Source organism: Lissotriton vulgaris, chromosome 1_1 (assembly GCF_964263255.1).
Source record: "Lissotriton vulgaris chromosome 1_1, aLisVul1.2, whole genome shotgun sequence".
NCBI classification, from domain to species: domain Eukaryota; kingdom Metazoa; phylum Chordata; class Amphibia; order Caudata; family Salamandridae; genus Lissotriton; species Lissotriton vulgaris.
Window position 1 is genome coordinate 1,058,945,216 of NC_141685.1, and position 11,899 is coordinate 1,058,957,114.

The 11,899-nt window shown below is 49.0% G+C and overlaps 1 protein-coding gene across 1 annotated transcript in view; it reads right to left on the bottom strand.

The window, feature by feature from the left end:
* The window catches only part of GCAT (glycine C-acetyltransferase), a 96,596-nt gene extending 85,024 nt beyond the window's left edge, over positions 1-11,572 (bottom strand). Inside the window, exons 1-3 of the mRNA XM_086962941.1 lie at positions 11,262-11,572; positions 10,014-10,144; positions 6,932-7,033 (exon numbers count right to left, since the gene is read on the bottom strand). Coding sequence (XP_086819067.1) covers positions 6,932-7,033; positions 10,014-10,144; positions 11,262-11,460 — 432 coding nt within the window. The 5' untranslated portion in view covers positions 11,461-11,572. The remainder of the gene's footprint in view (positions 1-6,931; positions 7,034-10,013; positions 10,145-11,261) is intronic.
* Positions 11,573-11,899: the final 327 nt, after the last annotated feature.

Below are 11,899 nucleotides of genomic sequence, written 5' to 3' on the forward strand. Positions count from 1 at the left end.
ACTCTATTAGAGAGGTTGACTACTAAGCTCTTCTCCCCCTCGCTGTGCTCCTGGTTTCCATCGGGGCGGATGTCGATGGCTGATCTTGCCACTGTACCCCTCTTGTGCCGCTCCGCTTGCGCCCTTTTCCTCTGCCCCAACCTCTGTCGTGAAAAGGGGGGTTCTGGGGATAGAATTGCGGGGGTCCCTGCGGGTAGAAGGGTTATTGCCACGGGGGCAGCATTTGAGGGGGTCCATGAAACATGGGTCCTTGATGGTAACCTCGGTTTCAATTTTGGCGACGTTGGTAACGGTTGTTGTTAGGGGTAGTGCTAGCACTGGAGTCACTGCTTGAAGAACCCCTGCGACTGTCAGTGCCAGAGTTCTCATCAGAGGAGTACCCGGTTTTCTTATTAGTATATCCTTCCTTGAGGTAAGGATAGACTTTTTCCTTGCCAAACCTTGCAACGTCTTTTTCAAGTTTAGACAGTTTTTGTTTGAGGAGATATTCTTGATTGTCGGCAATCTCCTGGTTAATTTCTGCGAGTTTAGCGGAGAAGGCCGTTTTAGAATTTTTATTGACAGCTGCCTTCATTGTTTTCTCTATCGCTGTGATCTTGTCCAGCAAAGCATCAGCCAGTCTTTTAGCTGTTTTGACAATCAAGAATAATAGATCTTTTGTGCATTTCCAGGAAACCTGGCACCAGTCCCCTTTGAACTGGTTGTCCTCAAGAAAAATCCTGGGGAAGAGGTTGACTATGAGTCCCTGGGGGGCGATGTTAACTCTCAGGTACTCAGTCATCATTAGTCCATGTATGGTGATTCTCAACCACTCCTTTTTCAGGGTGGTGAGTGTTGTCCAGTCGTCATTAGTAGAGCCAGTGGCGGCTGCTTCTGATGTTCCCAAGAGTGAGGGTGTAGATCTCAAGGCTTCGGCTATAGCTTCCTCATCGAAACTAATACCCGGGACGTCCTCCATGGTGGGATAGTCAACCAGGGGGATAAAGTCCGGGGAAGTAGTGGGTAGGGTATAAGGGATAAGGTGTACGCTCAAATGCAAGCCAGTAATTTGAGGTACCAGTTGGACCTCACAGCAGTCTGCAGCTGGAGGTAACCTAAGAGGTTCCGTGGGACGGGCCCACGCAAAGATTTCAACAACGAGGGGAACAGAAAAGGACGATATTTAATGGGGTCCAGTGTACATGTCCTAAACTAGAGAAAACAGCAGAATACAAAGTTCCCCAGGGAAAGTGTGACAGAGTGGAGAAAAGAGTAGGTATCACAAGTAAAGTGACTGGAAGGGATCCCTTGTCGGAACTTAGAGAGCCTCACACACCCAGAGTATTAGGTGTGAAACACACCCTGACTGGAGGGTGTCCAGTGTCATCATCGACTCACTGCCCCTCGACAGACCAGCGCTGCAATGTCGGACGGAGCACCTAAAGGCACTCTTTTGGCGGGGTTCTTTTGTTCCTTGCCGATGGTGGGTGTGAGTGAGGATGAAAGAAAGTGTAGTCGGTGCAAACGTGAGTGAAAGTTAAAAAGGGTAGTCAGTCCACACTGACTTTTATTAACGTGGCTGATTCCCTGGTTAAAAGGGGTGAGAGGGGAGCTAGAGACCGTATAGGTATACAGAAAACTAACAACAACAAAAAAGTCTGAAGTTTTAACAGACCTTACAAAAAGCATCTAGATGCCCGAAACAATTAGTTGGGGAGAGTGCTCTGGATTATGTAAATATTAGACATGGCAGGGCTGCTCTGACATTTCTGCAGTCACTGTAAACTGAGGATTTGTTTTCAAACTGCAACTTGAATTCAGCTTGCAAATAATAATTCCCTGTCACACAAGACATGAATTACACTCCACAGCCTAACACGGGGCTGTGTACGAATGGGAGCAGCACCTCGATATACAAAGGAGCAGTCTTCATTAGTAAAGTAAATTGGCCCTTGACCCAGTGTGGGGGAATCTCACTATGCTTTGAGGGGCTAGTTCCTGTTGCTCTGGTCACAATCAAATACATTGGAGCACCGTCTAGTACACTTCTTTCCTCCCATTGGAAAGCAATGTCACAGTGTTTTTTTATTGTCCTGGTGCAGGTGTGTGTGAAGTCGTTCTACAGGGATGGGTTCTGATCGTTGCTGCGTAGCCAGCACCACCTCACGGCATGTACATGCCACGGCTCACGAATCAATCAGTAAAGGGCTACTGCTCACCTGTGAGGATCTCAAGGCGCGGGGGGGGGGGGGGGGGAGGGAATCTACGATTCAGTCGAAGAGCCAGTCTTTAAGTCCTTCCTGAATTGCGGCAGTGATGGCGATTGCCTGAGGTGCAGGGGCAGGGAGTTCCAGGTCTTCGCAGCGAGATAGGAGAAGGATCTTCCTACAGCCGTGTTCTAGCAGATCCGTGTAACAGTGGCCAGAGCCAGTTGGGCGGAGTGGAGATGTCTGGTGGAGTGTCGAAGGAGAGGCGGGGGTTGAGGTATGCAGGTCTGGCATTGTGGAGGGCTTTGTAGGTATGCGTGAGGAGCTTCGGCCTCGAATTCCAGACTAGTGTGCCATCCATGACCTCAGGTGAGTCACAGAAGCACCAACACAAGTCAGAGGTGCACACGTGGGCACAGGCATCTTGTCACTTGGGGCTTCCCCGGGGCAAAACTGACCTCCCCCCCGCCTCCCAAACTAGCTGGTGCCCACCCCAGTTCCCAGCGACGACACTCCTCAGACGTCCTTGAGCTTCAACCTGACTTGCAGTTCCTCGCAAATTCCAAATGTGTCAATGGTTGTGGTTGTCATAGTGCTACAGTAGTTCTTGGCGCTAGACCACTGATGGGAATATTCTTTGGGAGGAATTCTGGGACACCTTCAGGCACAGGTGTCACTGTCAATGCCTTCTCCATAAGGGAGACGCATTCCGGGCCTCCAGCCATCGCTCACAGTCTTTCAATACAAGTTGCACCTAGGGTCACAGTAGTGGTGTCGCTTCACTGAGCCCCGTCCCAGCCTTGGCTGCTTCTGAGCAGCGGGTCCTTCAGGCTAGGTACCCGCAATACCCTCCTGTGCAGTCAGCTCTCTACGTTGAAGTTGGTTTCAGGTAGCCCCTCCTGGACGATTAGTCTACTCTTACCCGGGTTACTGGTTCCGAACCTGGCAAGGAGTTGGAGGACAGCAGGCAAAAAGGTCTGCCTTGTTAGAAAAGTTAAAAAAAAAAAAAAAACACAAGCACGGTCATCTCTTTGCTACTACCACCATCGGGCGTCAGCAGCCAAGGGACTGCAGTCTCTCTCCTGACGAAGGGTGGCACACAGTGTGCCATCCCTACCTCAGAGCTTCTCTCTGGGTAGCATTCCACATCACAACGAAGCCTCAGAGGGCACGCATGATCAACGTGTGTGCTGAGGGGGTGGCTATCGGGACTTCAAGGCATGAGCGGATGCTCTCCAGAGCCATGCAGGGGGAGTCTTTCCCCATCATGTGTACATACAAGAAAGTGCAAGAGTGAGTGCACGCTGAAAGATCACTTGCAAAAAACAGAGTGTCGGGGAGAGCATTGCAGAGTGTGCGTGAGGGCGCATATGCAAGTGCTACAAGCAGCACAAGAAGCATTGGAAAGATGTCTTGGCACCCAGTTAGTGGAGGGTTTATGGAAAGCAGACGGGGCACTAAGCACCTAGTAATTAGTAGGAGAGTATGCACGTTTCGACAGAAGATACTCTGCATGGGTGACTGTCACAAAGCACCCCTCATTCCCCCCACTATTCTTCATCCTATAATCCTCAGCAATTCACTTAATCTCCCTGTGCCTACCGAAAATGAATGTGTCCTTCTGTAACGTAAATTGGTGCTCTTGCAGTGCTTAATTTGAGCCGGTGGTTTCAGGTGCTGGGCACCGTTACTTATTTGATGGCACTTTATTGCCGGAACCTGCACTTATGACAGCTGCCAGGTGGTGACGCTGTTTGAGTATTTTAAAAATGAGCAGAAAAATTCTTGTCTGTCAATTCAATATACATGAAAAACAACTAATGCCTGAAACCCCAGCCATTCTTAAAACGTTGGAGCCGAGTCTGAATTGTCACACTTGCATCACTTTCATCACCACCCCCTTTTCTGAATCAACACTTGCAGCAGTGGCATGGTTAGTAGTTTTAGAAGTACAGTGGCAATGTGTGGTGCAAATTGCGGTGGCCTCCTGACGAGAGCCCCGGCACTTATTGCTTTACAAATTAAGCACTGTCCACTCTTGTAAAGTACACCAATACCTTCGGGTCGAGTTCGCGCTATACAAAACTGCAACAACAACAAAAATGTCTTCGCTGCTTTCCACTCTCCAGCTATCCTTCACCCTCGTGCTCAAAACACAAATGCTTTTCACTCGCTGTATGCAGTCATTCGTGCAGGATTCACAATTGCTTCTTGGCGCTTCCGGCAGAGGTACCAGAGGATGGCATTCCGCAACCAGGGGTGGAAGTCTTGGTTACAGTAAACCCTCTTACCAAGGCATAGCGACCACAGCATTTACAATCAGACAGTGAGGAAGTTGTGGTTACAGTGACTCCCCGTTGGCCCGGACACGGCGAACGAAGCATGTTCATGGTCAGCCCTTTGGGGGAGTCCAGAGTGATGAAATATAGGGTCCTGCAGGCAGCACGAAGCCAGACGCGGAGGATTCGCGTTTCCCTGGGTGTGTACACGGCGGGGACATCATTTTCACAATTAATTTATTTATGCGTTTTTATATAGCGCGGTCTTATCCGAAGGTGACAGGGCGCTTCACAATAGGAACATAACTGATACAAGAGAACATTACACGGGTTACCAGACGTCCCGGATTTAGAGGACTGTCCCGGTGTCCTGACGTTTTTCATAATCTTCAAGAAATGTCCAGGTTTTTAGGACAACGATAAAGTCCTCGTGTAAAGCAGTAATTCAACTTTTACACTCCCTTCAAGAGACGCCTCTAATGTGATTTGATGTATTATCTGTTTCTATCAAGAAGCATGGGATGGAAGGTGGTCAGCTGCCTGCTCGCAGCAGAGAAAAGAGAGTATGGGGGTCTCAGGTTGGAGGTCCTAGCACGGCTTTTAAATAATTAAGCCTTGAAAATAAGTGTTGGAAAATATATTTGCACACACTCATATTTATATGGGTGTGCCGAAACAGGGGCAGACCAGACATAAAAGTAACATGGAAGACTTTAGTCCTACGTTTGTGTCTAACGTGTTTTTGCTGCTCATTTTCAGGTCTCCCTAACAATGAGGCAGGTCACGGGTCGAGCGTCGAGTATGCTTTGTGTGGTTACAATATTTAACACCCCAGTGTTAGAGGAAACGTGTTTTCCCAAGAGGAAGGTGTCCAGAGGCGCTGTTACTGTAAACCACTTGCATCCCCGTTCCTGCAGCTGGTTCGGGCCAAGTGGACGGGTGCGATGGGGTTAATTTTGTCTTTAAAGTTATTTGCGCACAGATCCTTCCTGGCACTGGTTGGAAAGGCGCAGCGTCATAACAGAGTCTGGTGGGCATGGGGTAGCCTGGTGGTAGGGTTACTATTGGTTTGCGCTTTTACACTCGTAAAATGAGCCACCGTAGAGCATGCGGCTTTCTGTAGCCTCGAGCTGATATGCAGCTAGTCTAAACTAAAGGGCCTTATTCAGTTGAGAGGTAGCAAGGACCGTGGGATGCTGCTCTGTTGCCATGGATTGGGTTCCAGATGAACATGAGTCAAGGCTGTGGTCTCCATCCCACGTGATGCCCACGCTTCCCGCCTTTCCTGCAATGAAAGTCGCTTTTGACAGGTTTAGTTTTAAGCATTCGGCCCTCTTCTCAGATGAATGGCCTGAAGGTCTTTGAATAAGGCTAACAGGTCTCTCTCTCAAGACACCGGGTACGGTGGGAGCAGAGAAGCTCCATGTGCAGTGGAATATAAAAGCTGAAAAGCAAGGGTTAAAGTGTGGACCACCGAGGGAGCTTGCAGGTGACTAGCCAGGATGATAGGTCACACAGTGCACCCCTTGGCTGATATCAGACAGGAAGGACTTGAACAACATGGGGGATCCATTTCAGAGGATGTCTCTTCGAGGGGAAAGGATGTGTGTAGATCCAGGAGGATGTGATTGCTAAAGGATCCCTGGTCTGCTATTTTTAGCAATCCACCCATACGGTTACTGCGGCCATCTCTTTACTGTGTCGTGGGCAAAAAACGGATTGATTGATTGCTAGGATCGGGTCGCTTCACAGTGGGAGGTAACAGACTCTTCCAGTTCTAAGACAGGCCTGCTATTTTGGTGTCGTGGAGTGAGGGCGTGAGTTAAAATTAAATCTATTGGCTTTGCCCATGCTTATCAACAACTTCCAGAAAAAAAAAAAAGAGGACCTCTCTCATTGATGGATGCAAGGAGAGGTGACCCTTCAAGTGTCCAACAGACAGGAGGAGATCCAACTCCTGTTTAAATATTTCTTCAGCAAGAAACCCTACAGGGCAACTTTTACATTTCTTTTCATCACGGATGCTCAACATGAATGACATCCTCTTACCCAACAACTCATCTGTCAAAAATTCTCAGGAAGATACCATTTGGTTCTCAGTAAGGGTGGGGAAAGACCCTCATTTCATGTCTAAAGAGGATTCCCTGATAGGACGTATATTTCTGTATTCAGCTTCAGGCACAAGAGGTTGGCAGAGTCTCATTCAGGAATTGTATCTATGTGGAAGAACCCATCGCGTTTTGGAGTTTGCACCCAGCCTTTTGTCTGAAGTTAATCATCCAAGCCGAATGGGAAGACCCCCGACACATGACCCCAATAGCCATAGCTTGCAACTCACACTGGTCAGGATAAAGTTTCTCTGCTAACCTCTGCATCTCCTGCATCCTTCTCACCCCCAAACTCACATATGTATGAACAGTTCATTTGGTGATCCTTATTGTAACTGAAATTGTCCGGGTAGCCTACCTCGAAGATGCCAGCGTTGGCGTCGAAGCAGCTGATGTACAAGATGGCGTCTTCACGGGCATGGAAGCGGGAGATCTTCTCTTCCAGGGACTTGTGGATATCCTGCAAAAAAGAGGGGATGTGTAAATTTAGGACAGGTGAGGTAACCAAGGGTCATTACAGGACTCCATTTTCCCAGGTCCATGTGCGAGTAGATCATTCAGTTCAGGTTTTTTTTGGGTGGAGGTGGGAGGGGGAGAGGAGGGATGTGTAGTTCTGTTCATTTCGTTTTATGATCAGTAATAATAGTCCCATAATGCAATGCACAGTCTTAGACAAGATTAGCTACTGGGTCACGGACCAGGGAAACTTGAGAGCTTTGGAGATAAGGGAAGTTGGAAGTGGGCCCTATGAAAGAGAGGCAGGGCGGGAAGAGGCTTATGTTTGGTAAGGAGTGGAATATATGTTCATAGGGCACGTAGGATGGGGAGAGAAAGTGGTAACTACTTATATTTTCATTTGGCAAGGTCAATCTACCCTGGTCTATCACCTTCTTCTGTTCAAATATATATTGCTTTTTTCTCTCATCTCCGTAAATTTTGGAGGTGAGGCTAGACCCTTCTGTTCTGAATATTTTTTAAATACTGCAACCACTGCCGATTAAGGGCAGTGACTGATCGAATACATTCTGTTCTACTTCGGATATGCATGCCATCCCTCTAACCTTGCGAGGGCCCTGTGGCCACTGGGGCCTTTCCTAGCCAGAGGTATATAAACCAACACTGTGACCCATCCTTCAAGGGTTGTGCCTGCTTGTGTGGTCCCCCTCGAAGGTGGCTTTTCAAATCTCTCCAGTGTCTTGGAGCCCCAGACCTGCCTCCTACCCTGAGGGCTGGGGTGAAGGACAAGTCTAGGAATAGAAGGGTCAAATGTGGGGGTAGATCCTATCACCGAGGGATAGAGACATTTGCTGCAACAGCACCTCGAGGCCAGAGTGCAAACAAGCACTATATTAGTGACCCTTCGAGGATGCGCCCTAACCTGTGAGCGCCACATTCAAAACTTTTGAATCATAAATGATCATTGCGGCCTAGGCCCTCTAGCAAGAGGGGAGAGCCTATGCAGGAGGAGAGGCGCCAGGCTCCTAAAATTAACCACTGAACCCCTGTGCCAGTTCAGGGGCTGGAGATAGTTCCATTTAGAAGTGTCTAATGAAATTAAATTAGGATTTTATAGTGAAATGTAGTTTACCAGGCTTTCAAGTCACTTTTTAGGATAGCGCCCCTTCCTGTTAAAGAAAGAAAAGTCACAAAATTAAAGGAGACAACTAGTGTGTGCGGAAAAGGTCCCTCTGCGAGCCAATGTCTGTGCAAATCAGTGTCCTGGGTGTCACAAGACGGGTCTTGTGTACTAGGGACATGCTTACTTTAAAAAGTCAGTGGAGTAACAGGAGCTCGGGTAGAAGGAGCTCGTACTCCAAACCTAAGAACTACTTCCAGTTCTTTATACTGCAGACAGGCGTGAACACAGAAGGATGAGCGAGAGCAGTGTGATTGGAAGAGAAGGGGGCGAGGAGGACGAGGGAGCGAGAGGTACGATGGAGGAAGGATTGTGAGAGGCGATGAAAGAAGTGATGCAAAATGGATTCAAAAATGGTGAAAGACAGACGAGTGAAGGATAAGAGGAAAGGATATAAAAGGGTGGGAAGAAATTACGTAAGAGAAGTGAGGGACACGGGCGTGTGTGGTAGAGAAGTGTGCCAGACATGTGATGGGAGTAAGATGGAAGGGAGAAGAGTAAGAAAGAAGACTGAGGTGGGACAGGCGAGAGCGCTGGATATAAGCATGTGAAAGGAGAATAGGGCTTGGGGGGCAGCCCACCAGCGGGAAGCTTGCCCCTGGGGAATTTGGGCAATGGAGCAGCCCAGAGCCCAACTGGGTTCTTTGGACGGGCTGCTTCAAACCCGGCCATTTTAGGATCTCCCACCCTCCCTCCCTCCCAATTTTCAGCGGGGGGGGGGGGGGGGAGGGTTCCCACAAGAATAATTTCTTTGATTGAGGCGGTTTTCTTGGATACAGGTGCGCTAGGGGTTGTTGTACAGTGGGTGTCGCTTGAAGCAGGTGCCGGCGTTTTTTCTTGCTAACTACTGGTTTAGATTGTTTACAGGTTAAGTTTATGTTTGGAAAGTTATTCCGGGGGTGGATAGGAAATGGGAAGTAAGTAAGTAAGTAAAAAATTTTATTGCACAATTATTTAAAATCATTGCAATGTGCACATACAGAAAATGACATTTTAAGTAAAAAAAATAGGTTATCCAGTCTGTTAAAAAAGATCAGTAAAGTTAATGGATTGGATAAAAGGAAGGTAAAGCTGAAAAGCCAAGGAAATGTTACTTAGGAGGGTTAAAATTCAGGCTTGCTCGGATGATAGAGTCGAGGAATTAATTTCTATGATGAATTTTACAAAGCGAGTCGCCAATTGTGGCGAGTCACCCCTCAAACATGCCTCAAGTGCTTCTTGGCAAGTCCTGATGCAGAGAGAAAGCCAAATTGGTCTCAGCCAAAATATTCTTTGCGCCCGGAGGTGATGGCAAATGCACAGAATGTGGATTAGGCTTTCCTCTCCCTGGCTGCAGGGAATGGGAAGGTAGCATAGGAAATGTTTAGTTAGATAGTTATCTTAGGAATTTTTAAGTGGTTACACGGTTAATGTGACAGCATGGAATGGCCGAAGTGGGGGGGGGGGGGGGGGGTGTTATAAAATGGTGCAAGTTAAGGGGAAACTTTAGGGGTGGGTGGAAAAGTAGGAAGTAAATTATTTAGTGTGGTTTCGTTTTGTACGGCAAAGGCCGAGGGTGGGAAATGTTTATTGTGAGGTGCACCTGTGTTCAATAAAGCGGCCTTTTTCACACATATAGAGCGTGTTGGTGGTCTGTGCTGTACCCCCTTTGGCCCAATGAAGAAAAGGGGAAATTAATGAGAGAAGCACAGGGGAAAGGAATGAGAGAAGCACGAATGAGGGTGTGAAAGCACAAAGCAGAGAAGGAATGGGAAGAGGTGGCATGGGAGACAGACTGAGGGGAGTGGGCGTGGAGCCCCCCTACCTGGGTACCGCAGATGAATCGCACAGAACTGAGGCCGGCACCCCAGCCCTCAAGCGCGCGCCGGCTGCTCTCCACCACCGCAGGGTGGCTGCTGAGGCCCAGGTAGTTGTTGGCGCAGAAGTTCAGGATTTCTGTGAGGGGGAAAACAGTGGGACTCAGTGAGTGAAGAGTAAGACGCCCTTGACAACATGTAGAGGGTCCTCTGAAGGACAGCGCACATCAGCTACACTACAGCTTTGGGAACCTGCAGCCTCCCCAGCCCTTCCGGCACCACAGCAGCATGTGCCACCAGAGCTATGGACACCTGAAGACGGCTCACCCTCCAACAGTACCCCTGGTCGCCTCGTCTCCTCCGGCTGAGCTCTGAGAACCAGCCGTCCCAAGCCCCTCCTGCTCTCCACAGTGGCAGCCAACACCACAAAGTTCTCAAGATTACCCATATCCACGCACGAGTGTGTTCTCTAGGCCAATGTTTTTACTGTGCAATTTAGAACTTGAATTCACGGTTTTATGAGGTAAACAGGATAAATAGCAGAAGGCAAATAAAAAACGTGTACTGGATTAGCAAACCACTCGTGGACCTGGGAAACGTGAGATGTCTGTGTACCCGCAGCCCCCTCGGCCAGCAAAGTAGCCGCTGCTACTGACAGTATTGATAACCCCTGGTGCCGACTCACACAGCCAGAAACAAAATAAAAACATCCAGTCTAACTCCAGCCCTCCCACCACCATCAACGTCATCGCTCCTCTCACGGTGACGATTACACGCGCAATCCACCTCGCTCCAGAGATCTGGCTGTCCACATCAACCTTTAGCAGCTGATCCAATCCGGTTCACAAGTACCAGAATGCACAAGCATGGGATCTTGAAAACTAGAACCGATAAATCATCCAACTCTCCTAACCGAGGTAAAAATTAAATCCCCGCATACTCACAAGCAGACTACCTCGCCCAGCGGTCCAGTCACGTAGCAGGACACTCTCACATAAGCACTCTCTCGCTGAGACTGACCCACTCACTATTTCAAACATAAATGAGCTCCCTCATGCAATCACGTACACACCCCCAAAGCACCACTCCGATTACCACTTCTACCCAAGGCACTAAAGGAAAGCCATCACGCTCCCAGTGCTAGTGTGATCTTGTACTTCGGTGCACACGGAGTGAACACTACAAATCCCAGCATGCATTAGGTTGGTAAACGAAAGAGCAGTATAGGATGCGGGTACCACCAAGCACTCGCTCACCTCCCTGCCGCCCGTCCACGCGGATCCTTGCCCCCTGCTTGGAAGTGATGACCCGCTCGCCCTTCCACGTGCCCGCGCCACGGATGGCCTCCAGTTCGCTCCCCAGCACCTGCCGAAGTTGTGCCAAGGCGCTGCCGGGCCGGCGCGGGGCCACGGCCGCCCCCGCGAGCCCCCTTCGTAGCAGCCGGGAGAAGTTCATTGCTCTGCTGTTCGGGGGAAGGACGTGCCAGACTACCAGGTGGAGGGAGTGACAAGGAGGTGGAGCCAGCGTCACACACCCCCGCCACACCCCCCGGAACAGAGAAAACACGGCGGCCATGTCTGAGTGGAAGGGAAACATATGAACGATTCACTTCTATCACGAGCTGCATATGACATTTATAACCTCAGTGCTTTAAATGGGCTGGTACGGAGTACCGGCACTTCTTTAATATGAAAGGGAGAGTACCTCCACTTCTGAGTATAAGCACAATACATTTAATGGGACTGTACCGCCACTTCCCCAGAGCAAATACTGTTGGTAATGAATACCAGCACTTCTATATTTCCATTTAATGAACTGCATATAGCCTCTTAGTGACCACATGACGTGTAACAAGTTCAGACAAAAATATGGACCTTTTTAGCCACAAGCTCTT